The 27,592-nt window shown below is 38.6% G+C and overlaps 1 protein-coding gene across 2 annotated transcripts in view; it reads left to right on the top strand.

Annotated features, from left to right (window-relative positions):
- Positions 1–27,592, top strand: part of LOC121518633 (sodium/potassium/calcium exchanger 3-like) — a 54,859-nt gene that overhangs the window by 974 nt on the left and 26,293 nt on the right. Inside the window, exons 1-2 of one of the 2 annotated variants that reach the window (XM_041801076.1) lie at positions 755–1,199; positions 18,000–18,110. In XM_041801076.1, the coding sequence (XP_041657010.1) occupies positions 1,094–1,199; positions 18,000–18,110 (217 nt within the window). In that variant the 5' untranslated portion in view covers positions 755–1,093. Of the gene's footprint in view, positions 1–754; positions 1,200–17,999; positions 18,111–27,592 lie in introns of those variants that run through there. The other variant, XM_041801077.1, reaches the window with a different exon arrangement.

Below are 27,592 nucleotides of genomic sequence, written 5' to 3'. Positions count from 1 at the left end.
TTGTTGCTTCATTTATCTAATGGCTGATAATAAGATAAGCTACAGTTGGTATGATATGTTTACTTATGAAAATATTGTGTCAGTTATTGAAGTGGAAAATTGAAATAACTAGTTGTAGATCTTTTATTTCCTCTGATGATGTTTTTGGCACATTTTACCTTAAACTCACAAATCATGTACCTGTCTATGCACTGTATGCCTAGCTGCTCCAAATGCATCCTGTTTGAGGAGCAATGTACACTGAAATCACTGGAGGCCAATGGCACTATCACCAAGTACCTTATATAATCCAACTTCAAAAATACAGAAATGTAGGGTTTTTGTAATGAATTTCTTGCAAAATATTTAGTGGTCTAAAACTCAAATTACAAGTTAGACTACTATGCTGTTAATGCAAAATTCCCATGTAGATTTTTTTTTAATCTAAACGAAATTAGCTGTATAGGAGGAGTCTAATCCTGAAAACGCCTCTGAACACAGGCCAATGTTGCTGCGTGCGTTGTAGGCCTACCCTTTAAATGAGCCGTCCAGAACACGTTCGTCCTCTGTTATTAAACGATTTTGAAGAAATGGCCACCACAGCTAAACACAAGACGGTTTCCTTTCAGTCTGCAAAAAGTGAACAGGTCCAACACTTCACATTAGTTCTTTTCAAAGCGCACTGTGAGGTTTGTCGCCGCCTGGTGGTCAAACGAAGGACATCAGCGTGTGAATAGAGAGAGAGAGAGCTAAAGAGAGTGGAGGCACACAGAGCTCAGAGCATGTCGCCTCCTGTTGCTGCAGCTCACTGTGGGATCTGCTGTCGACCTTTCAGGCTGTACACATGAACGCAGAGAGCTGTATTTGCGCCTCCTCTAGCTATGAACGAGCCGGAGGTTTGTCGAAGTGAAGCAGCGCCGCGTCTGCTCTGAGTCCGGGGGGACAGAAACTGGGCTTGTTCCTTGCTGGGATTTTTTGACACAACTTGGCAGAGAAGTCGCTTTGTCGCTGCTTGGGTCTGCTCGGAGCTGCTAGCAGGGAGACAAAGTGTGAAACAAGTGTCAGGAAGAGAGAGCAACAGATGTTTTTCGGTGGACATGCGGCCGGCTGAGGAATGAGAGCGGCAGCAGCGAGGCACCGGCGGCCCTTCCAGCGGTTCTGCTGCTGTGGAGTCGGGCTGCTCGCTGTCATTTGGCTCACTCAGGTCATCCAGGCACCAGGTGAGACCTTAATATAGCTGGATATTGCAGGCTACGCGCGCCTGCCCACCCGCGTGCGTGTAGGTACATCAATTATAGCCTTATTGACATTAAATAGGCACTGGGAATAGAATACCAATCATATTTATTAAAACAAAGCCTTAAACATCATAATGAGTATGTTGGAGAAACTATAAATCACTGCTGCATCTAAGGAACAAAATAATAAAAAAAAGAAGAAAAGGCTAAAAACAGGAGTCATTATCGTCAGTTTTAAGTTTTAATTGCTTTTTAGAATTAAGAATACATTAAAATGATAGAGCTGTCTGATTGATATCCAAAACAGTTTAAAAGATGCATATTCCAGGAGTTTAGAGAGTGTAGTGTTTTTTTTTCTTATTTTGGAACTCAGATCTGCCATATAACTCCTCTGATCACTGGATCTGGATATTAAAAGAGTATAAAAAGGGATAAGACATTACAATGAACATGTTTTGCATTCTTAATTGAAAGGTGCAGAAGCAAAAAAATGATTGTAGGTATAAGAGCATGCAGTTTCTGAAGTTTATAAATTATAATCCAAACATATTACGAAAATCTGTTATATATATATATCCCTTCTTAATATTGATCTACACCGATATGGTATAAAGAGGTTCATATTTTAAAATAATGGATAGTGTTGAATAAAGATGATCAAAAATAAAATATAGCTTAATAACTGCATTGGTTCTTTTTCTTAATTTAGAACAAATATCTGATGTACCTCCCCTCTGATCATTAGATCTAAGAATGACAGGTGTAGAGAGGTTCAGATATTACATCAGCCATGTTTTGCATTCTTTGTGGAAATGTCTTCAAGCAGAGGAGACACTGACATGTTGACATTTAATTTAAAAGACACAAAAATACAGCTACACCCTCTAAATAACAAACAGAAAGAAAGGAGACACTGAACAGAAGATCAAAAGTGTATCTAAAAATATGTGTGGTTCAAAAATCATGAAAAATCAATTTATTTAGAGCGTGTCATTTTCTAACTAACCTGAAAAAACCTCCTCTGTGATCATTGGATCCATCTAAATCAGTGATTCTCAGCTGATCTAGCCGCAGAACCCACCACTACTTCCTAAGGAGAAATCATGACTTTGATTTCCAATTGAAATTTCCATCACTTATTTTGCTAATGAAAAGGTTTCTGAGGGAACAGAGCATGAATAAAGAAAGAGATGGGACAAAATAAGTCAGCATACGGTAGCCCTGAGAGGACATGCATGGATACGTTTTATTTGACTCCATAACATGTACGTTTTGGTTGTTTTTCATTTGAAAAATAGAAATGATTTACACAATATTATGGGGAAAGCACTCATGCTTCTGTACATCATAAACTTTTGCCGTAGTTTTTTTCCAATCCGTGACACACTGATAACATTTCTGCAACTCCTTTTTACAAGACAGTTTGACTGCAGACCGTTCAACTCTGATGGACACTTTCACAGACTGTTCATCTGAGACACCGTATATCTCAGAACAGAAATACACATAAAACTTTCAAAATAAAATCTGATTGAACTCACGTTAAGGGTTTAAGGTTAGGGTCAGGATCCTAAAAGTTAGAAACATGACCTGCAAAACCTGATTATAAAACATTCAATGAAGCCAGGTAAATAGTCTACTTACAGGAATAAAGCTCTTCCATTAAGATATTCTAAAGGAGCCAGTGTAGCTTACATAGCTCCATTAGCTACATGAGATACATAGATAACTGAGCTACGGAAGTAAAGCGAAGCTCAAAATACAGCTACGTAAGCTATGTATCTAAGTTATCTACATAACTAAGTTAGTTTTAGCTACATTTTTTTTAGGGTCACATTGCTAAAGCAACCTCAGTTATAGATAACAGAGCCATGCAGCTAATGTAGCTGGACCTAACATCACAAAGCAACAATAGAGCCATGTAGGCATTTGGCTACATTTGCTAAAGCTCACATTGCTAGAGCTAACTTAGCTATGGATAATGGAGCTATGTGGCTAATGTAGCCAAAGCTAAGCTCACAAAGCAACAATGTAGCTATGTTAGCTTTAACTACATTTACTAAAGCTCTCGTTGCTAAAATTAATTTGCTACATTGGCTTATGTAGTAACGTTGATTACATTGTTTGTGTCACTACTTCTAAAACAGGTCTATTCATAATTTAGTCCTCTGTTTTATTTATGAAATGTTGCTTAGTCTGTAATGTTTGCAGTGTGGTTATTTAATGAATGTAACCGTTAGACTTTGTTTAAGAATAAAAAAAAAAGTCTGCAGCCAGACCCCTTTCAGGACCCACCATTTGAGAACCACTGATAATGTAGCAGGTGTTGTAAATGACTGCAACATCATGAAGATCATTAAAACAACTTATACATATCTAAAGTCAAAATATTTGCCATTGAAAAAGTCATATACTCTGTGTTTAAAACTTGTAGTATTCTTAATCGGAGCCAAGATCTTCCCTCTGATCATGGATCTAAATATGAATATGCTTTTAAAGGGTTCAGACAGGTTTTTGCATTTACATATAAAAGGTTCCAGCAGAACTGAAATAGAAATAATCCCATTTAATCTTAAGAGGAATGTATTTGTTAAAAGAATGATACTGTGCCGTGTGTACAGGCAGAATCTTGTCTATGAAATAGCACACAGTGCTGAATACAGAGCAGCTGAAGCTCTGATCTGAATATTGTGATCTAAGTTCCTCATTCTGATCACCATCTCCCAGCTTCTGTCCTCCTGCTCACACTGCAGGGAGGTGACAGGTTGTTGATTACATAAAGCAGGCAGACATTCAAAGTGCAGCACGTATAAATCCAATCACTGCGGTTAAGTTCAGTGGAAGGTTATTCCACGTTCAACAGGCATCCAAGGGATATTTCAGTGGTGTTTTTAAAAGAAACACCATAATACTGAGAATGTTAAGGATTAATTTGTGGATGTTTTGGCCCAAATAGGTTCCCAGATTTCTTCCCAGTCCAAAAAATTGACACCTGAGTACACTTGGTGCAGAAGTTTCAGTTTCCATGTCGATCTTTCTTTGTTATGGAAACAAGATAATTAAGATTCCATGATTATTGTGTCACATGCCATGTTACGCTTGTTTTGTTCAAAGGTTTTACTGCATGATAAACTGAGCTCACCCTCCCTTCCTTTACAAAACAGCATGTGCTCTGCCCCTCCTACCAAACAGCTCTACGTCTCAACATAGACAACTAATCACACAATCTTACTTCCATCATTACAGGATCATTTATTTTGCTGTTTGATGGCACATTTTTTTCCTTTAATTCGTAAAAAGTCATCTTATTACTCAAACCCCTCTTTACACCACGGGCCAGTCTTACCCATTCACAGAACATCACTCTATATTCACATACTGCTGTGAAGGCTGCTGTTAAGAGTGTCCATTAGTATTAGCTAACTGCATTCATATACATTCATACACAAACACATGGCACTTACCCAGCACTGGGAGCAATTTGGGACTCATCTGTGTGTGACTGCAGAAGGTGGAGATTAAACCCCCGACCTGCCAGCTGAGACACAGCCGACTTTGATCCACAGCCACCTTCAGTCACCAATCACTCTGCTTACTCATACTGATTGAACAAACACGTTTTCATCTTTTAAAGGTACAATTTGTACATTTTTGCCTTCTTTTGCTCTCACTTAGAGGAGCGGAGGGAGCCATGGCACGTATTCTCGTTAGTTTAAAAGTAAGAGAGCTAATTATAACAGAGAGAGACTTTTGTCCACCTTAAAGGTAAATTGACCTCACTCATATGGAACTGCTCTAATTTTAAGGCTCTGACCTTGAACAGTGCAAAATAGCTTCACCCATTTACACCTTAAGCACTATTGACACTGGAGTAGTAAAACCTGTGGACCTCTGATAGTTTGTGAACTACCTTAACGCCAGTGATTGTTGTGGTGCTTTTGCACAGGACAAGCATTTTTATCTTTACAAAAATGCAATCATTAATGCATTTTGCACTTGACATGCATCCCATACATACTGTCTGTCACCTGTGTGTATCTGCAGTAGGAATGAGTATTGAAATCGACATGGTACCAGTACTAACACATCTGATACCTCAGCACCGAATTACAACACAGATAGGGATACTTCATTCTGATACCCTGCCACCCAATGAAAGCCAAGAAATACGTTATGTGTTATGTTACCCCAGGTTCCTTTTTTACCCCATGTTTGTCTAAAGATATTTCTGCAAATAATTTATGTTACCCAGACAGCTTTCCATCTCCCACTGATTTTCAGCACACGTTTTTCCCCTCAAAATGATCAATTCAGGCACCTGTACCATGTAAAAGTATTGATTTATCACTGGTATCAGAAAAATCCCATACGATACTCAACTCTATAGGTCATCTGCTCCCCAGAAAGCAGTAATGTTAACTTATTTATGTGTCAAAACTCCCTTAATCAGCCTCATGGCCAGTAAAAATAAATGATTAGCACCCTAAACAACAAAGATGCTGATTCGCACAGGATTATTTTTGTCTATGGACCTATGTATGTGCTGAAATATGGTTGGCAATTTGTCCTGGAATCTTTTACTTTGCAAAATACAGATATGGCAGATTCATTAAAAACACTAATATCCCATGCGGCTATTACAATTTACAAGAGGTCCCAAGGTAATATTAATCCAGTGAGAATAGGGCATAAAGCCGCCTAAAAGACAGCCTCTAAAAGTGTTGTTTGAAAAAAATGTCCAAATATGTCAAAGTTTTTTTCTGCAGAACTGTACAGAATTGTAGCGTGTGTTAAAATCTTTATTTCTTTGTCTTTTTAGCAGATGGATAATTAATCAGAAAATATTAAAACTTTAAACATTTGGCTTTAACTGTAAACCTTTTCCTTTGCCATAAAGTTCATTAACAGTTTAAAAATAACCAATTAATCAAATCAAAATCATCAATATCCTCCTCCTTCTCATCACTTAGCCATGGATCCTTGGCGTGTTGGTCTGCAGTCTCATTATGATTTGGGTCATTATACAGTGGTGGCAGCTGCTCTTCAAGTCAACTTAAATGTATTCAACCATTTGAGATCCACGTACAGATCAGATTAGATCAACGATTAGTCAATATCAGTCAAAAATGATCATGACTATGATTTTTGCCATGATTAAAGGTTATGTAATGTATTACATTTAAAAGGATTCTCTGGGTTTATTGCAAATCATCTGCACCCTCACCTCTTAGTGCTATAAGATTAATATAAAGTGTCAATCAAATACCAGAATAAGGAAAATGTCTTATGAAATGTAAGAAAATGAAGTGATGTCTCATCTAGCAGCAGCATCCATCCCATCCCTCTGGCTCATTATCTTCTCACCACCTCTGTCAGATTGGTCACGCATTGTCACGCACTTATCAGCTGCTTCAGCACCAGTCGTGCTTTCCCTCTGCTATCTGTGGGCTTTCATGATATGACTGGCTGAACATTGTTCTGCCAGGAGAGTTTGAATTACATCAAAGGTTTTACCCTCATATTATGTGCAGAGTGTCCTGGAGAATGAGCCTTATCATTAATATTTATACTTCACCTTTAAATTCTGAGTGTGCGAGTGACCAAAAGAGGAGACAGAAGCCCGCTCTAACTGAATCGCATTAAAACAGAAAGCAAAGCATGTAGGTCTGCTGTTTGTAACGGGCAGGTTACTGTCACAACATTTGAACACAGACTGTATCATCCTGAGATCGCTGCATAAAGGGCCTTTTATGGATGTGTGGATCCAACACTCAGTAGGCTATCAATGCTCTGTTTCGGGGGGGAAAATCATTTAATTGGATATCAGAAAATTAGCAAAAGTTGCAAAAAGAATAAAAATACACAGAGGAAACAGGTGTTGTTGATGACAGTGAAGATGTATGACAAACCTTGACAAATAACAAGACAGCTGACTTATAGATCAACTGAATTATACTGTAGTAGTTCTGTAGTAGTAGAGATAGCTTATTTCTCTGTGAAGAAGCAGATAAAGACATGCATTGATAGGAACTGACAGATGAGATCTGTGCATGTGTTCCTTGTCACGTATGTTTAAAAGCACATGATGACAGATTAGACAGAATCACTTTTCAAAATTTTGGTATGAAAGGATGTTTTGGTAATAGGATAGTAGATGCTTCATCTGCTTTGACACCTGCTCCGGGTTATTTGTGTGCATTGGAAAATCGTTGGCAAAAAAAAATCTGTTTTGAATATATAGCTTAGGCAACAATGTTGGGCAATTAAACTTTTAAAGAAACTTGTTAAAGGTGCAATATGCAGAATTTTCCCACTAAAATATCTACATTTCTTAAATTGGCATCTCAAGTGTTACATGTATTTTCATTTTTTACATTAAATTTTAAAGCCAGAATTCTTAATTTGTATTCTTTTAACAGTCCATTGATTAACTCTTACTGATCGCTGCTGTTCTGTTGCTGTATCTCATTTATTTTTTGTTCTGCTTACATTTGCAGGACCACAATTTTTCTGTGGGAATAATAGGAATGCACTGATTCTCAGTTTAACATCAGTATCTGCCACTGTCAGCCCTGTAGACCAGTGGTGGACAGCTGGCGGCCCAGGGGCCACATGTGGCTAACCTTGCAAAGCAGATGAATTGGCCAGACTCCACTGTCATCAGGCAAATCCATCTAGGTGCCATGCCTGGTTGTCTGTATCTATATGTTAGCCCTGTGATTGACTGACGACCAGTTCGTGCGTACCCTGCCTCTCACGACCCCCACTTTATAAGCAACATAGAAAAAGGATTGATGGATGGATGGATGGAGTGATTAGCTCAGACTTTGCCACAGTGGTGGTTTTGTCAGAACTGGGCATTTCTTTATTAAAACAAAAGAGAAGAGCCACACCGCTTCAGCATGGGTATGCAATCATTACAGGTGAGGTCTGATTGTGTATCCTGCTGCTGTGGTAGCTTTTAGCTCAGATGTAGCTGTAGGAGAGCATCAGTTCAATCAGAAATGGACAACCTTTTCCTTTTAAACAAGAACGAAGAGTCACACCGGAAGCTTGTCTTGGCAGAGGAGATATTCTTGCACGTCTCCTGACTGGCTTTGGAATCAATTTATTCACCTAAGAGCTCCACCATGCATAACTACAGCAGCAGTAACCTGTCTGCTTAGGAGAAGCAAATATGCAAAGGCTTATTTTGTCTTGTCGCCCTGATTTTCCCGTCACGAATGTGACAGACGGAACATTCCTCCAATCACCTTCTGAGAATCGAAAGTCCTACCCTTCCCAGACAATTTCTACGGGAGCTTTTCCCAGATAAATGTGAAATACAGTCCCCTCCAAAAGTATTGGAACTGTGGGCCCGATTCCTTTATTTTTGCTGTATATGGTTGATGATTCAAACGATATATAGCGCTGAATGTCTACACTCAGTTTCAGATTTGGGTTTTGCCTTTGGAGACTGCATTTATAGTTGAGAGGTGTAACCAACATGAAAACCAGAGAGCTGTCTATGGGTGAAAAACAAGCAACTGTGAAGCTGAGAGAAGATGGTAAATCCATCAGAGCCATTTCACAAACATTGGCCATAGCCAGTACGTCAAACCCAAATGTTTTTAGTCTACAGCAAAAATAAAGGAATTGGGCCCACCGTTCCAATACTTTTGGAGGGGACTGTAATTAAGTTCCATACCATACACCAGTGGTTTTCAAACTTGTTCCCATGGCACATAGAGGATCAAGGGACACCATACCCTTGTAAAACAGCTTTTTTAAAACATGTTTGTCTCTGTAGTTGCTGTTGTAATATAGTATGGTTATAGTATTATAAATTCCCTGTAGAATTGTCCAAAAGCCTCAACACACTATTAAGAACCACTGCCATACGTCATTGTGGTTTCTATGTTTGTATTTGAATTTGCATAAAGGCAAAGTTGTCTTTTCCTAAAAAAAGGGGAAGTCACATGTGTATTGAAACCAAAAGGTGGTTAGAGATGAATATCAACTGTTTCATCCTCATTGACTTCTTATAGCAGCAGAAATGGTTATCTAATCACACATCAGTCAGTATTAAAAGTTTGAAATGTTTCAGATCTTCAGGATAGAAAACTTGAGATCATGACAAAATCTTTCAATCCCATTTAAGATCTGATAAAACATTAATTAGCTCCGTTCTCTGCAGATTGACTACTGTATGATTTGTCTCCATGTCATTGGACTGCACTAGTCCCTTAGTGGTAATGGCGCTCAGATAGTTTAAGCGGTATGAAGTCGCTCTCATAATGTCTTGAATGTAAAATATCCAGGTTTCCGCTGCAGCTCTGTTTGCCTGCATAGCCACCGTAGAGGATTTTTTTATAGTCAGACAGTACTGCCTGCAGTCTGGCTGTGGAGGCAGTGAACCTGTTTGGGGTAAGACCACAGGAAGCCGGTCTGTCCAGTCGATGTGTGATTGACGGGATCAAATGTCTTGTTTCTGCTACAACTGAGGCAACAGTGGTTTGACTTTCCTGAAGGGAACAAATCTTTATCACAGGGTTGGGCTTTACTGTTTTTTCAAATGCCATTTGTAACTGTAAAAATACAAAGAAGGGAGATCATTTGGTGTTTGTTCAAAGTGTTTATTGAAACACGATTACTCATGGGATTTTGACTTCACGTGTAATCATGACAATATCCCAAAAAGCCGTCAGTACAGAGGGGTCCCAAAGTTTGCACTGAGAGAGACAGAGAGAAATTATAAATTATAGTATTTACCCCCGTTTGCACTCATCCAGAATGTTTATGTGGAGGAATGTGGCAGCAGGATTAAACTATTTTCATACAAACACTACCTCTCATGTTTCATCTGCTGTCATTACTGATCCTTCTGTAACCCATTTCCTCTATGTTTACATTTAAGGCCTGTAGCAGACGGACTTATCCAGAGGAACAGTCACTCTAACTGTTAAATTAGTTTAAACACAACGGATCACTAGATTTATAAGCAACTTTGTCTTCAAATGTCAGGATGAACACAGCTTTGCTCTCTTTGCCTCATTAAAGCTCATTATTGTAAAGATTACCAATCTTTTTTATTGATACACAGCTTAAAATTTTGCATGACAACAAAAAGACTAAACCAGTCAAATGTCAATTAGGCCCTCTAGCTGAGAAGTTTGTTGGAGAGTCAGAATTCAGTGTAGGCAGGAGCAGAACCAAACAGGCTACTAGAAGAAAACACAGACTAGGGATGTTCCCAGGTGTCTTTTTCCCCATTTGACTAAGCGGTCATTTAAATTGCATTTAACTGACTAGTCTAAATAGGAAAAAATACTTAGACAGCAGTCAAAGTCATCACAGGGTAATTGTGTTAGCAAGTGTGTTCAGAGCCTGGTATACTCACTACAGTGTGGCTAACATTAGCAGCTAGCTTTGCTAACCTTTTTTCCTCTTTGCAGATTAATGTTAATATCATATGTGGTCTTTTTACGTTGGTTGAGTAGGTACACGTGAGTGTAACCCTTGATAGCCTACGTACCACTTTGTTTCCTTTTATTACTAAAAACACTGTCATACCACGCTTTTCCTACCACATGCTAACTGCTAGGTCAGACAGGAAGGCAGCAACCATCAACTGAAGCTACAGCAGCCTCTAGAGGCAGGAGGTTAATTTCAGTTTAAAAAAGCTTTATAGACCTGGGTTTCAAGCCTAAAAACATAGAGGTAATTAGTTAAACTGAGTCGTTGATTTCACACTGGCTAATTTGATTTATGAATTTAAGTGTTTCACCATGCACATCCTTATCAGTGACTCACTCTTGTAATGGCACGCTCTTGATCAGCACTGTGGTCTCTCTTTCAACCCACCTCCACCCCAGCATCCACCTGTTGGCTCCAACTGGGGGTTTAAGATGTTATCTCACCACTCCTCAAATTCTGCATGTAAAGTAAATCTGTGAGGAGGGATGAAGTCGGAGCCTGACGGCAAACATGTTATGTTGTCATGATAAGTGCATGAACAAACTACAAACGTGAGATGACAGACGAAAGTAGAATTGTTGTTAGTCCGAGTAAAACTGGACTTTTAAAGTGCATGTAAACATGGTAGTCTGACTGAAGTCCTACTAAATTGAATTTCTTGAACAGATTAAGTTACTAGATAATACGGTTGGAGATCAGTTTTCTCTTGCATATATACTGCTCCGTCGGACCAGATAGGATGAGGTGTTCTGCACATGCTTCGCAGTCTCTGTGCTGGGCTTGGACCTCGAAGTCCAACAGCATAAATGCTAAGCATAGGAGGAGATGCGTTGACATCCACCTTTGGTCATCACCTTAAGCGAGAGGTCTGGTGCTCTTGTCATTTGAACCAAAAGTAAAGCAGAGGGTACATACAGAGTGCACATGGCTGTAAAGTTGAGCCGTGTTTTCACCATTTCACATACAACTGTTGTAGAGGCAGACATGCTCATGTCATTAAATTAATTCTCCTACTGTTCATGTATACTGGGACAAGGACAGCAATCCAGACAAAGACCAGTCCCCATGAAGCTTTAACCATAGGGTAAGGGTTAGAGCGGTCCTGTAATAAACTTTAAATTTACATATTATGCAGAATTCAATTTTCCAGGCTTTTCAAGCAAAAAAAAACATGCCCCTAGCCTGTCCACAATCCCCCCATAAATCAGAATAATCCCCTCCCTTTCTTCACCTTTCAGAAAATGTGTGCTGAAAGAAGCCATTCTCAGATTTTCCCTTCATGATGTCGTGTGGGGAGTTAGTACCACCCCTCGGGTTTGGTTGGCCCTCCCCACTTGGAAGAAAGTTCCGCCCTCCTCTCCTGAACTTCCTCTCAATTGCCAGCTGAGAGGAGGATCAGGAAAGCCACATCCATCAAACCACACCCATTTCCTGAGAACGGCGTGGTCATGGGCAGAGATTGACAGCTCATTAACATTTAAAACCACAGACACAGAAACAGCTCATTCTGAGCAGGGCTAAAACAGAGGTTTTCAGACATTAAAAAATCTAATAGTGGAGTGTTTTTCAGCAACAAACTTCCCAGGCATATTTTGGAGACCTCTGAGACCAATATAAACTTGTCTTACAGAGATAAAATATACAACCTTTAACACTCTAAGCATGTTATCATAGGATTGAATGAAACTCCAGTTGAGGAACACAGAGCTGGCTGTGCCTGGGAACGCATGCTGGCAAGTACTTGGTCTAACCTGCTGCTGGTATAATACGGTTTTTAAACACCTATATATTAACCTTCTGAGGACGGTGTTGTTGTCAAGTTAAAAACTTTTTAACTATAATTCGTAGGTACTTGATGCTTCACAAGCTTTTTAAGACAAAAAATCCAGACAAGACACAAGTTAAAAAATAACTTAGGGCTCAGAGGGTTGAATACCACGTACCGTGAGAACATTTTGGATGCTTTAATGGTAAAAGAACATGTAAACCACTCATCTACGGTCATATCAAATACTATTTTTAATGTAAAATACAAACAGGACTACAACCTAGTACACTAAACAGTTTTGGTCTCATGGTCATTTCTGTATCAGTAAAAGTACACGTGCTGAGATTTTTGATAACTCATCTGTTTTGGGGTTCAAAACAACAGCGGGTGCTGATGAAACTATGTCCATGTTTATATAGTTTGTCTTGAATGAGAAAGTCTAACAGATCATCCTTGAAGCCATATTTAGATTAGGTGCCTTCTTGTTTCATGTTGAAACCATTTATAAGAAAATATTCTCTTGAAATGTTGAACTACTGCAGTTCAGTCTTGGTCTCATCATCATTCTGAGGACTTTTTAATGGCAAGACCTTTGAGATACCACTGAACTGCTACCTTGAGACTTGAATACATAAATTGAAACTTCGATGACTGACTAAGAAGAATATGAGTTATGCGTTACAGGCATGGCTGATACGACTCCAAACTAGCATGATGCGGGTATTTGTCAGGAGGCCTAAAGCCTGCCTCTGCTCCACCTCTTTGTCTGTTTCTCTGCTGACCAAAAGTGTCTCTGAGCCTCCTTCATTGACCAAACGGCCAACGTCATTCAGGCTTTGTCCAGCATTTTACAGTCTGTGGTTCTTATTTAGTGTGTCACTTGTTTAGTTCTGGTCTTGACTCTGTCTCACACAAGTCTTGGTTTTAGTTTGGTCTTGATTCACTCTGGTCTTGGTTGTGACTAATTTTGGTGTAGGTGGTCTGGACTACAACCAATTTGTAGTGCATGACTCCAATGGTTAATTGCTGTCAGCAATAATCTAGTTACCATTAAGTCCAAAAACATTTCTCATTGTAAAACAATCATGGTCCTAAAGCTGAATCTAAGACAGTATAATTCATTTCTCCTTTTTGAATGTGACCTGACGTGGTTTGTATACTGGAGCCTGCCCCCAGTTGTAGGTGTGAAACTGGCACAGAGGCGTCTGTTCTGAAACCCTTTTGAATTTCCAATGAGTGGAGCTCCTCTTGATGCCTCGACATGAAAGCCTTCACGTCTCCTCTCAGCCACGAACCGCCGCCCTCGTGAAATGAGCTCATTGAGCTGTAAGGTACAAAGGGACACTACAGCGCCTGGCAATCACCAAATGCATCAGACACCAAGCTGCCTCTTAAATAAAAGGACGGTGTGAAGTACAAAGCGTAATAACCGCCTCACTATCTTCCTCGCACTTGGTGTGAAGATCTCAGTGGGCGGTTGAAGTTATCTGAATTTCTTTCCTCCTGTCACAGAGATGATGAGACAGATCTATCTGTGGGGAGTTTTCCTCAGCTGCATGCTGTAGTAAAGCTGTAAAAAGTGATACCCGTGCAGAGATTAGCTATCTAGGAATGAAATCTAGAGCTGACATAAACACCATAAAGATGTGTGAGCCGATGGCCCTGGACAGCTGATGGCTGCATGGACCATATTACTGCACAAACGGCTATCTCTCAGAGCCAGAAACATGAAGCCACAGTCTGCTGGGTCAAGAATAACTCTGGAGACAATTACTGCATGGGAAAAATGTGGCAACAATGCTGGGAGGATATTTTAAGGACAAATGAACATTTTGTTATATGAAACCCAGACTCAAATCAGAAATGGGTTATTTTGGTTAAAGTATGAAAACTGTATTTCTTGTTTCCTCTGACTGCAGGCATATGTAGATCAGCTGTTTAACAAAGAATTAAATGACAAAAAAGGTTTAGCAGGTGGTGTTTTAAGTCCTTGTGGCAACAAAAATGTAGATTAAAACCACAGTTTAATCTTAATTTTTTTACATTTGATGATTTAAATAGTTTTTAGTTTAATAATGGTGAGAAAAGAATACTTTTTTTAGACATAACCTTTGGCCCTCATAAACAGCTGAACACACAGTCTGTAAATTCAGCTGCCAGGGGGTCTCCATCACAACAGCAGTCAAATACAAGCTACTCGCAAAGCGTTCTGGGATTGCTTGCAGTTTGAACCCCAAAGGCATTTTTAAATAGCTTTTTATCCCACATTACAGGATATAAATTTATAAAACAAAAACAGTTTTTTAAAGGAGAGTCCTCATTTAAAAAGAAAAGAAGTGAGCAGCAGAGCTAAGCAGCATGTCTCTACATGGCCGCCAATTCATAATTGAAGTTACAAAGACACTTTAGAAAGAGGGCAGGTCTAGACCGTACTTTTTGTTTGGCCCTATTATAATAGACCAGTGTTAACCATAAATATTATAATAAAGACAATACCCTATTATAATAGAGCAGTGTTAATCATAAATATTATAATAAAGACAATACCCTATTATAATAGAGCAGTGTTAATCATAAATATTATAATAAAGACAATACCCTATTATAATAGAGCAGTGTTAATCATAAATATTATAATAAAGACAATACCCTATTATAATAGAGCAGTGTTAATCATAAATATTACAATAAAGACAATACCCTATTATAATAGAGCAGTGTTAATCATAAATATTATAATAAAGACAATACCCTATTATAATAGAGCAGTGTTAATCATAAATATTACAATAAAGACAATACCGTATTATAATAGAGCAGTGTTAATCATAAATATTATAATAAAGACTATACCCTATTATAATAGAGCAGTGTTAATCATAAATATTATAATAAAGACTATACCCTATTATAATAGAGCAGTGTTAATCATAAATATTATAATAAAGACAATACCCTATTGTAATAGAGCAGTGTTAATCATAGATATTATAATAAAGACAATACCGTATTATAATAGAGCAGTGTTAATCATAAATATTATAATAAAGACTATACTCTATTATAATAGAGCAGTGTTAATCATAAATATTATAATAAAGACAATACCCTATTATAATAGAGCAGTGTTAATCATAAATATTATAATAAAGACTATACCCTATTATAATAGAGCAGTGTTAATCATAAATATTATAATAAAGACTATACCCTATTATAATAGACCAGTGTTAATCATAAATATTATAATAAAGACTATACCCTATTATGGGTGTGCAGATAGCCGTACGGTCTTGAGCACTACCCATGTACACAACTGATTATATTTTTCCAGTGTCATAGACTTTGGTTCATATTGGCAGTTTTTTTGAAAAATCCATACTTGGCAGACAAGAATCGATACAAAATCACCACGCTAAATATATTATGCTGTAATCGATTTTTTTCTCCCACCACTAATATGTACATGCAGTAGGCTACAGTTGAAACCAGAAGTTTACATACACTATATAAAAAGGCACATAAACTTTTTTTTTTCTCACTGTCTAACCTTAAATTAGATTAAACTTTTCCTGGTTTTGGTCAATTAGGATTACCAAAATTATTTCTATTTGCTAAATGCCAGAATAATGAGAGAGATCATTTTTTAGACAATTTTTTATTATTTTCTTGAGAGTCAGAAGTTTACATACGTTTCATTAGTATTTGGTAGCATTGCCTTTAAACTGTATGAGATGGGTCAAACGTTTTGGATATGCTTCCACAAGCTTCTCACAATAGTTTACAGGAATTTTGGCGCATTCCTCCTGGCAGAACTGGTGTAACTGAGCCAAGTTTGTAGGCCGCCTTGCTCGCACATGCCTTTTCAGCTCTGCCCATAAATTTTCAATGGGATTGAGATCAGGGCTTTGTGATGGCCACTCCAAAACATTGACTTTGTTTTCCTTAAGCCACTTTGTAACCAGTTTGGCAGTATGCTTAGGGTCATTGTCTATTTGGAAAACCCATTTGCGCCCAAGCTTTAACTTCCTGGCTGATGTCTTGAGATGTTGCTTCAGTATTTCCACATAATATTCTTTCCTCATGATGCCATCTATTTTGTGAAGTGCACCAGTCCCTCCTACAGCAAAACAACCCCACAACATGATGCTGCCACCCCCATGTTTCACAGTTGGGATGGTGTTCTCAGGCTTGCAAGCTTCCCCCTTTTTTCTCCAAATGTAACGATGGTCATTATGGCCAAAAAGTTCAATTTTAGTTTCGTCAGACCACAGAACATGTCTCCAAAATTAAGGTCTTTGTCCCTGTGTGCATTTGCAAACTGTAACCTGGCTTTTTTATGTTTCTTTTGGAGTAATGGCTTCTTCCTGGGAGAGTGGCCTTTCAGCCCATGTCGGTACAGGACTTGTTTGACTGTTGATAATGACACACTCTTACCAGCTTCAGCCAGCATCTTCACAAGGTCTTTTGCTTTTGTTCCTGGGTTGAGATGCACCTTTCGGACCAAAGCACATTCATCTCTGGGACACAGAACCCGTCTCCTTCCTGAGCGGTATGATGGCTGGACATTCCCATGGTGTTTATACTTGCGTATAATTGTTTGAACAGATGAACGTGGCACCTTCAGGCATCTGGAAATTGCACCCAAGGATGAACCAGACTTGTGCAAGTCCACAATTCTCTTCCTGATATCTTGGCTGATTTCTTTTGATTTTCCCATGATGTTACACAAAGAAGCAGTGTGTTTCAGGTGTGCCTTAAAATGCATCCACAGGTGTGCCTCTAATTAACTCAAATGTTGTCAACAAACCTATCAGAGGCTTCCAAAGACATGACATCATCATCTGGGCTTTCCCAAATTGTTTAAAGGCATAGTAATCTTAGTGTATGTAAACTTCTGATTTTGAAGATAGTAATAAAAAATTGTCTAAAAGAAATCATTTTCTCATTATTCTGGCATTTAGCAAGTAGAAATAATTTTGGTAATCCTAATTGACCAAAAACAGGAAAAGTTTAATCGGATTTAATGTTAGACAATGAGAAAAAAAGTTCATGTGCCTTTTTATATAGTGTATGTAAACTTCTGGTTTCAACTGTATGTGTTAGTTTGAAAACCACTTAACTGTTGAACTTGCAAACATGTCTTACAATTCTGCTGGCCCTGAAATCAGCTGAACATAGTAACATTGTTTGTCCATCTCTTATTTCAAGACACTGAAGTTTAATCGTTAAAAAATACTAGAAATTGAACATAAACAGTAGAAATTGACTTCACATTTAGGCATGCTAAAATTTGAGTTTTTGTAGTCAATGTTGTTTGTAGCATTTTGGGAATGTGCTTGAAAATTGAGAATAACTGGAAATATGTTACAGATTGACTGTCAGTTTAACCCAAAAATGTTCTTCTTTAAGCCTGATCCAATAGAAATAATCACATTTTCAACTAAAACTATGTGAAAGTAGTAGAGTCACTGCCAAGGTTTAGTTCTGTTTCAGAGATACCTGAGGTAGATCTGGCTAGTTTTACTCCAAACTGACTCTGTTGTTATTCATTACAGAGGCAAAGTCTTCTGGGTTTCAGCCAGGCGTTAATGATGGGACGCTGCGATGGACTCGCAGGCTAATGCAGGAGAAGCCAGACAACCAGAGCCTGGATCAGCCACGAGCAGGTAAGTCATTTATCCTTACCTGCCTTTTTCTTATCTTTGAATTCAGACCATTGGTTCTTTATAAAGATGGGCAATGTGTCTTTAAGTGAAGCCAAGTCCCTCCATCACCATGTGCTGACATACTGCAGTTGTGCAGAACCAACAGTTGAGCTGTAGTCTCTTCTTTTGTTTTGACATTCTACCCTCTCTGCTAACCATAACACTCATTCAGCTGATAGATAAGTCCCTCAGGTCGGTGTAGTCCAAAGTGGAAGAGATTCTTGTGTGAGGTTGAAGTGGACACTTCTGTTTATGGAAAGTTCAATGACTCCTCTATTAGTGTTTGTCAAGTTTTCTCTCGCCAGTCCTCCTCAGAACTTCAGAGTAACTATAATGACAGAAACCAAACTGTGTATGAAAAACTTTTGGTGATTTTATTTGATTTCAGAGCGGGCAGAGCTTATCATGTAATGTGCAACCAGCAAGTAGGAAGAGCTCCAGTTCTTTTGTCCAAGGCGTGCAGTTGTCCCTTTGGTTCTAGCGTTGAACCATAACCTGAATGAATGAGAATTTCCATAGACACCCAAATGTTTTGGTTTCACTTTTTGGGTAGCTGTCAGGTCATACATGTTTTTATACAGTCTAGGGATCAAATATGAAACATCCAGGAATAAACAGACAAAAATATTTGCTGTTTTCTTAAGTTTAATCTCCTTTTAGTTCATTAGTTTTGCTGTTGATGAGAATTAAACACTTAAAAGATACAGACAAGACTGCTCCAGTTGATGCAACAGGCTCATCAGAGTTCATATTCCATTCATTTTATCCATCATGGATTTGTAATTTGCAATGATGTTTTTGTCATTTAAGGTAGACCTTCCATGAGCCACATGAGTGTGAAATATGGCACAGTGCTTATAAAAACCCTCCACCCCCTTGGATGTTTAACCCTTTCATTGATTTTGTAAAGCAGCCGTGGTCAATATAATTTGGCTTTTTGACCTCTTATATGTCAAAGTGAAAACAGATTTCTACAAAGTAATGTCAATGAAAGAAAAAATATGTAGTTAAGTGATTGTAGTATAAAGACACCTGTGTCTGGAAGGTCACTGGTTAGTCAGTATTCCTGGCTACCATTACACCATGAAGACAAAAGAACACTCCAAGCAACTCAGAGAAAATGTTATTGAAACGTAGAAGTCAGGGGATGGATACAAAAAATCCAAGGCTGTGAGCATCTCCTGGAGTTCAGTTAAATCTATCATCAAGAAATGTAAGGAATATGGCACATGCGTAAATCTGTCTAGATCAGGGCATCCTCACAAACAGAATGACCGCGCAAGAAGGAGACTAGTGAGAGAGGCCACCAAGACACAAAGACAAAGCCACTAAATCTCAACCAGATTTCGACCAAAGGCATATGGGAGACTCCAAGGTCAAGTGGAAGAAAGTTTTTTTTTGGTCTGATGAGACCAAAAGGGTGGTTTTCGGTCATCAGACAAAATGCAATGTTTAACGACACCAAACATTTCAAATCACCACAAACACACTATCCCCACTGGGAAGCATGGTGGTGGCAGCATCATGCTGTGGGGATGCTTCTCGGCAGCCGGCCCTTGAGGCCTTGTAAAGGTAGAGGGTAAAATGAATACGGTAAAATATAGGACCATCATGGAGGACTATCTTATTCAGTCTGCAGGAGAACTACGGCTTGGGAGAAGATTTATTTTCTAGCAAGACAATGACCAAAAGCATACAGTGAAAGCTACACAGAAATTGTTTGAAGACAGCAAGGGGAATGTTCTGGAGTGGTCGAGTCAAAGCCCAGACCTCAATCCAATAGAGATTCAAACATTGTCATAAAGCAGACCCTCATGAAAGCTTTAATCATGTACAGATAAATCTGTGTTATAAAAATGTTGAAAGGTTATTTTTTCCACAGTTATAAATTATGGTAGACAAGTATTTATGTATATATAGGTGCTTATGTGTGGTGTGTGGAGGTAAACAAAGAAGGCATAGTGTACCACAGATTTGTTCCTCTCCCCTGCAGGTGAACGGAAAGGTCATGTGGACTGAGAGTGTGTGAGTTGTGTAGTAGAAGTGTGCAGCCAGTGTCAATACAGAAAGACTGTGGTAGATGTTTGAGTGGAGGCTGCTGTGCTGAGATTCAGATTTGATTTTATAAATCTGATTTCTGATTCATTGTGGACTCCTTGAATAGTTTGACCAGATTCAAACTGCTCCTCATGATTGTTACTGAAACATGGATCCAATCTGCAGCTGTAATCATCACTGTGCTGCTCTGGTTCTCAGGATGATTAGCTGCATGGCTGACATGAGCTGCATTCATCACTGCTGACAGGTTTATTATTAAAGATTCAGACCAGAAAGGAAATCTCTTTATCGTTGTGTGGGGAGACAAACATAGAGTATAGAAAATAACAAGGCTTCTCCTGCCTTGCTCGAATCTATGCTCTGTCTTCACATCATTTGCATCGACTCTGTTTCTGTTTATAACAGGCTGTCTGTTCTTCTGCATGCTAACTACACCGCTGGATTTGAGTGCAAAATTTCATGTGTACCATCATAGACGTGCATGCAAATTCAGTTGTTCTAATAATACATCATGCAAATAGCCTGTCAGAGCCACACTCTAAGTATCACCTCAGGTGTGTTCAGCCTCTTCTAATACACGTATGTGATGAATAATTCAGACCTTTCAAGGATATCTGCATGGTGAAGTATATGACACCATGAAACAAAGAAATTAAAGTTCCTGTGAGCAGTTTTTTGTTGTAATTATGAAGACTAAAACCAAACTGATGGCTGTATGAGCTACTGAAGCAAACACCACTCTGACAGCACCATCATTTCCTTATGGTAGTTTTTAATGCCTGATACTGGTGCTGCTGGGTAGTTGTTAGACTAAAGATAAACCGCACGCTGCTGAAACAATCTTCTTGACATTTTCACAGCAAAGACTCACAGTGTGTCATACGATCATTCCTTTAAAAGCATTCTACACATCCATCCATCCACTATCTACACTGTTTATCCCTTTCAGGGAGCCGATCCCAGCTGTCACTGTGTGAGAGACGGGGTACCCCCTATTCTGGTCATCCGTCATAGGGCTTTAGGATTGGGAGAGGAGGCTTGAGTACCGGAGAGAACCCGTGCATGCAGATAGATAGTACACATCACATAGGGTGACCTTGTCCACTGGCAACCTGGATCAGGAACCTCTGAGAGAAATAATCTGTTCCCCAGGTTTGAACCTGAGGCGGCATAGCACTCATTACGGTGCTATGCCTTCCCAGGTTTGAACCTGAGGAGGCATAGCACTGTAATGAGTGAACCTAGGGAAGCTACAGGCAGATTAAGTACTCATACTTGTACTTGATAAAGTAATGTGCATGACAAAATAGACAAAGACATAAGAAGTATGGCTTGGCCAACAACGCTATTAACTTGCAGCCAAATGAGTGTGTGCTCGTAAAGGCATTAACTATTCTAACTATGGATGCACCAATACCACATTTAAGCACTCACTGCTACCTGAAACATATATGACTACTTAAAAATACCATAACTGTTGTTAAAATTATTTTAAAAGTTTGTTTTATATTCATCAGATACTCTCCATCCCTCATCTTGAACTGTATTCTCCTATACTTTTTCATCCACATTTATGTTAAAATATCTGTAAACTACAGACATTCTCCAACCTTAATTATTTACTAACACCTTGATCCCTACCTGGGGTCTGGGACCCCTTCGGAGGTGCCAGAAATTTTGAGGGGCACAAGGCTCTGTCCATTCTGAGGCAGATTAAACATGTTTATTTCTGCTGCAAAAAAATAACTTTTTAACATGGGGATTGATGTGCTGGTTTATTGTTTTGAAGCTTCAAGTCTGATTAATGGCTGTCCCTAACCCATACTTGGAAAATAGGTGACACCAGAGGAAAGGAAGGTGTTGGCAATCTTCTTCAAATAAGCTAGTTAACCATCATCAGGTTTTTTTTAGCATAAGAGCTAGAATGCAGGGGCATGGCCCTGGATCATCATTTTTTCACCAGAAAAAACTAAGTGACTCAAAATAGCCAGACTTCTATAAGCTTAGAACAATCTTGACTCTTATTGACCATCTGTAACCGATCAATATATGACAAATACTGAACTGGCCACATGTCAGGTGCAAGGAGAGCACTGTATCTGCTTGAGTAGTGCTGCATGATTTTGTAATCATGTGTTTTTGCAATTATACTGGACAATATAGCGATTTGCAATTATAACACATAAATGTTATCATGAGTCTACTTGGTTATTGAGAAATACAGAGAATGATGGTTGTTTTGAAGTGTGTATTTCTTAACTCAAAACATAGAAGTATTGAGTTGCACAAAAATGCAACCTGAGGTTTTATCAAGTTTCTACTTTTTTCGAAAATAAAGGTACATAAAGGTACAAAGGGAAATTGTGGCACTGTTAAAAACTTACAGGCCTTTCTACAGTCATTTTTGTAAACCTTTCAAGTTCAGAAATATTTGCAACTTTTATGTGATTATGAATTTACATCACAATTGTGATTGCAATTAGATCAATTGTGCAGCACTAGTTAAATGTACATTTTTATTTCATAAAAGTTAAAATACATGTTTCCTGCACGGTCTTTTGATACCTAAATTGCACAGGGAGCCATAATTTCCTCCTATTTTTAAAGTCACAAAAAGACAAACATTACTGGTGCTTAAGTTTCAGTAACTGAATTAGCTGATATGACAACAAGCAGCTCCAACATACCAGTGAATGAACCACACCACAATTTATGCAGGACTTTAACTAGATATAGTTGAAATAGAAGAACACTGCAAGAATTCACACCAGGCTGTAAAGATGTTTAACTCAGCTGTAAAGTTGGGCTGTTTGAATTTATGTTTAAGGGCAGGGAACTTGTTTTGGACTCAGCCCCTCATGACCGCCAAAGGAACTCCAGCTTTTGGTGCTTTTTGTGGTACATTTGTTTCTTTGATCTAAGATAGCCTCTTGAAAGAGCTCCAAGCAACTTTTCTCTAAATCATCTATCCTATGAGTGAAGATGATAGCTAAAAATAACTCCATCGCTCTGTGAAATTTCTAAAGAGTTGTTTGTTATATCTCAGGAATGATTGATCCAGCCCTTCAGTTAATTGACATGTTACAGGCTCCTACTGTCAGCACATCCTCTCCTTTGATATTGCATTAGAAATGTTTTTATAGTACAGTTATGATCAGACGCTGTGTCTCTCTCTCTACCAGATGTCCATTTTTATCTTCACATCTGTTTGTTTTTCTACCTGATAACAGGCTTAACCTTTATTGAGCTCCTGCTTTGAGAGCAGATCTCCCTCATTATCTCACAAAGACGCCAGTGTATCTCAGGCTGAATTCTCTGCAGTAATACACTAGAGATGAGCAGTGGAACAAAGACTGGACAGGTAGAGTAGAGCGTCCAGGCCCGGGGTGCCGCCCTCGTCCTCAGCACGCCGCCTAACAGTCATTACATAATCTGTAGTGTGATTAAAGAGCCAGGCTCGGACGGCGGGATATTATCTCAGGGATTGCACACTAACATCCAGCCCCAGGCTTCCTTTCCCCTCTATTCATCCCTACGCTCCTTAACAAGATGGAGACGTTGTGACCCCTCTTTGGAGACCGCTGTTGCTAAGCAACTGAATGCTAAATTTTGAAACCCAGTCAATTCTGTCTTTCAAGCATTAAAAGTGCAAAGCCTAAAAATAGACCATAAAGAGAGGGGAGAGGGGAGAGGGGACGGCGGCTGTGGCAGTGTAGCTGCGAATGAACCCAAGTGATATAAATGAGGTAAAAAGCTCATTCTGTGTGTCATCGTCCAGGCTTGTTATTTTGTTTATTTTGGCAGCCGACGGTCAGCCGAGAATAATAATTTTCCACAGCAACATTTTGGGGTATTTATGGGAAAGCATCAGGAAGGAGAAGCTGGCAGATTATGTGACAGAAACTGTCTTCAGATGGTCTTGGGACTTCTGTCAGGCCATTTAGATTGTGAATGTCACACAAAACAAACATCAAGTCATGTTTTGGAAAATTTGCAGCAGGGTAAAGTTAGATCTCACTCTTTCACTTTCCATTTTATTTTTACTGAAGCAATTCTACATTAAGGATGTCGCAATTGTGACAACCTTAATTTTGTGATACTTTTCCGATTCCATGTTTTTAAAAGGGATACAGTCTGTTATTTTATAATCAATAGTGTCAAAAAGTACCAAATACTACATCTGTTTCATGAAACAAGTGTGTAGCAGGGGAATGAGCCCATCAAAAATTGCATTGATAACATTCTGATACCAAAATATCACCAAAAAATTGTTTTTATGCAGTTTGGACCAATGTTATTATACTTAACTAAAACTAACTGAATAACTACAACTAAAATTCAAGAAACTTTTTAGTTAACTGAAACTAAATAAAAACTAACAATTAACAAAAAAAAACTAACTAAAACTGTATAGTGTGCTTCCAAAACTAACTATATAAAATAAAATAGAGAGAAAATATCCTTAGTTTTAGTCTTTGACACAACCATGCTGACTGGCACCTACACTCAAGCCTGGAGAGTGCAAAATTGCCTGATTTGATTGTTGAAGACTTCACACAATAGTAGATTTATGTCTGGAGTTGTATTCAAACATCATCTTTAAATAGATAACATGATAAGTGAAGAGTAACCTGTTTGAATATGTTTTTAAAAATGGATAATGTTCACTTAGCCCTGACATGTATCTGAAAAAACTAACACCAAAACTAATAAAAACTCAACTAAAATGAAGCATTTTTGCAAAATAAAAACTAAACTAAACTAACAAACCAGCAGTAAAAACTCATGAAAACAAAACTGAATTTGGACACAGAAAGTTAATGAAATAAAAATAAAAACTAACGAAAAATCCAAAACTATTTTAACCTTGGTTTGGACATTATACACGAGTTTAACAGGTAACACTTTATTTTAGTGGGCCCTAACGTGGTTTTGTAGTAATACATGGTAATTATCGAGTAATTTCTCAAGAATAAGGTGGTTATATTAAGGAAGTATTTACCTACCAACAATTTATCAATTCAACTAGTTGCTTATTATTAATTGCTTGTGGCCCTATCCTAACCTCTAACCCTCACCCCTAGCCCTACCCTAATCCCAAAAATGACTTGAAAATGATTAAGGAAGCATTCACTTTAATTTAGTGGGCTAAAATGAAGCAATTACCTGGGAATTATCAAGTAACATTTTTAGGAAATGTGTCAAAATACCACCTAATTACCAGAGAATTTCCACAGTAACACAGGGGTAATCCCTCCTCCACCAAGCTTCACAGTTGGCACAATGCAGTCAGGAGGTCAAATTCTTCTAGCGTGCGGCCAACCCAGACTCCCCCATTTAACTGCCAAACAGAGAAGTGTGATTGGTCACTCCACAGAACATGTTTCCACTGCTCCACAGTCCAGTGCTGGTGTGCTTTACAGCATCCCATTTGAACTCTTTAACTATGGAATCAGCAGAGCACAGGCCACTTTTATGTACCATGTGTCCTACTCTGTAATTTTATGTGATCTTCAGCTTCGTAGCTGAGTTGCTGTTGTTCCTAAATGCCTCCACTTTCTTTTAATATCACTTACAGTTGACTGTGGAATATCCAGCAGGGATGAAATTTCATGAATGGTCTTATTGCAACGCTGGCATCCATCACAGTACCGTGCTTAAAAGTCACGACCCATATTGTATCACACATTTGCAAGTGGAGACTGCATGGTGTTTGATTTTATACACCTGTTGCAATGAATCTGATTGAGACATGTCCAGTTTATGTCTATGATGACTACAAAGTGAGGGTAACATCCTCATGATGTGTTTAAATATAACTTTAAGAAAAGGAAAATTTGGGAGAGAAACATTAAAAAGTAGGGTGGTCTTTGTTTTCTTAAAAAGTCTGTTTATCAGACTGTTTGCATTGATAAGCATTTTGAATGAGTTTATAATTATCATAGTTAATTCACCAAATTGAACACATGCAATGATTGCCACCTGTCTTAATGTTTAGTGTGCTACACAGCTAAAAAGACAGGTCAAGGTTTTTTTAATCTGACTTATTGCTTAAAGTCCTCTGCCACTGAGCTCATGAAGGTGAAGACAGAGACTCAGGAGTTAAAGCCACCACTGTCCTTCTCTTGCGCTCTGTGCGACACGATGTGTTGTTTTTATTGATAGCCGAGCGGTTTGAAGCCCTACTGTTGTTTCATCATCCATGTATTCAACCTGCCTCAAAGGAAAGCAAATCAAAGAACAAATGCATAATTGAATTTACATTACACACCTGGATGAAATATTTATTTTTTGATTACTCATGAAAAATGCAGGCTTGTTGCAGAGATCTGTGTGCATCAGTGTTTGTGTGTTTGCCCGTTCCTCTAAACGGTGGTTTGGTTGATGCATGATTTGGGTTTACTCTGCTCCAGTCGATGTCGTAGCTTGACTCCAGGACGTCCTGCTGAGTGTCAGATCGATAACATTTTTCTGCACCGCCCACTGCCCCTTCATTCAGCCACATTGAAGCCCCCCTGCAGCAGACTGACTCAGAGAGCTCACATCAGAACCTGGTTCCCTTGTGTGCAGACTTATCTACTGAAAGAGTCGTTGCTCCGCATTGACCTTATAGTACTGCTGCATAGGATTCATTGATCCAGACTTAGATAAAATACACTTTAAAGAGAGCTCTATCAATTTAATCCTGCGCCAAACTCTGCAACCACCGCTGCAAAACCAACACAGCTCAGCAAACAGTACACTTACTGGTTTGATATCAACACAACATTTCTGTTGTCCATCTTTATTGTAAAATGAAAATTAAATCAACATCAATAAGTAAGTGGTTCAACCTTGCTTTGGTTGAGAGTGGGAAATAGATTTTCTTAAATAAAGTTGTTGTGAATGCTGTAGTAGACTCAACTAAAAGCCAATAAACTTTTACACAGTGGACACTCACTGTGTTAAGGCTAAAAGCAGACGCATTAGAGGAGATTTACTCTGGGCTTCTTGGCAAACAGTGTCTTGTTTTAACATGTGCCTCCAGGCTTTTAGACCGATGTGGAGTTAATGAACTCAGTGTTGTCAAGTGCTCTTTCTCCATCGCTGAGTAATTTTCTGTTGTAAATTCTGACCTTCCTTTTGTCTGTAAAGCAGTAAAAGATACAGAAAATCCTATAGAAAGTCCTCACACATGAGGACAAATAATGACAGATTTGAAGGGATATTTCTGTATTTTTGAAGTTGGGTTGTTTAAGGTACTTGAGTCGTGCCCCTACAATCAGGACCCTATTGGGTAAGCTAGGCTATATAGCACTACAGATGTTTAAAGTTGCTAATTTAGCGATTTTGACATGACAAATGCAGTTCTGCTCATAATGTGGTCATCGGTCACATGCACTAAT

This window comes from Cheilinus undulatus, linkage group 12 (assembly GCF_018320785.1).
Source record: "Cheilinus undulatus linkage group 12, ASM1832078v1, whole genome shotgun sequence".
In the NCBI taxonomy this organism is placed as follows: Eukaryota; Metazoa; Chordata; class Actinopteri; order Labriformes; family Labridae; genus Cheilinus; species Cheilinus undulatus.
Note: the sequence above shows the minus strand (reverse complement) of the source record. Positions and strands in the feature narration are given on the sequence as shown.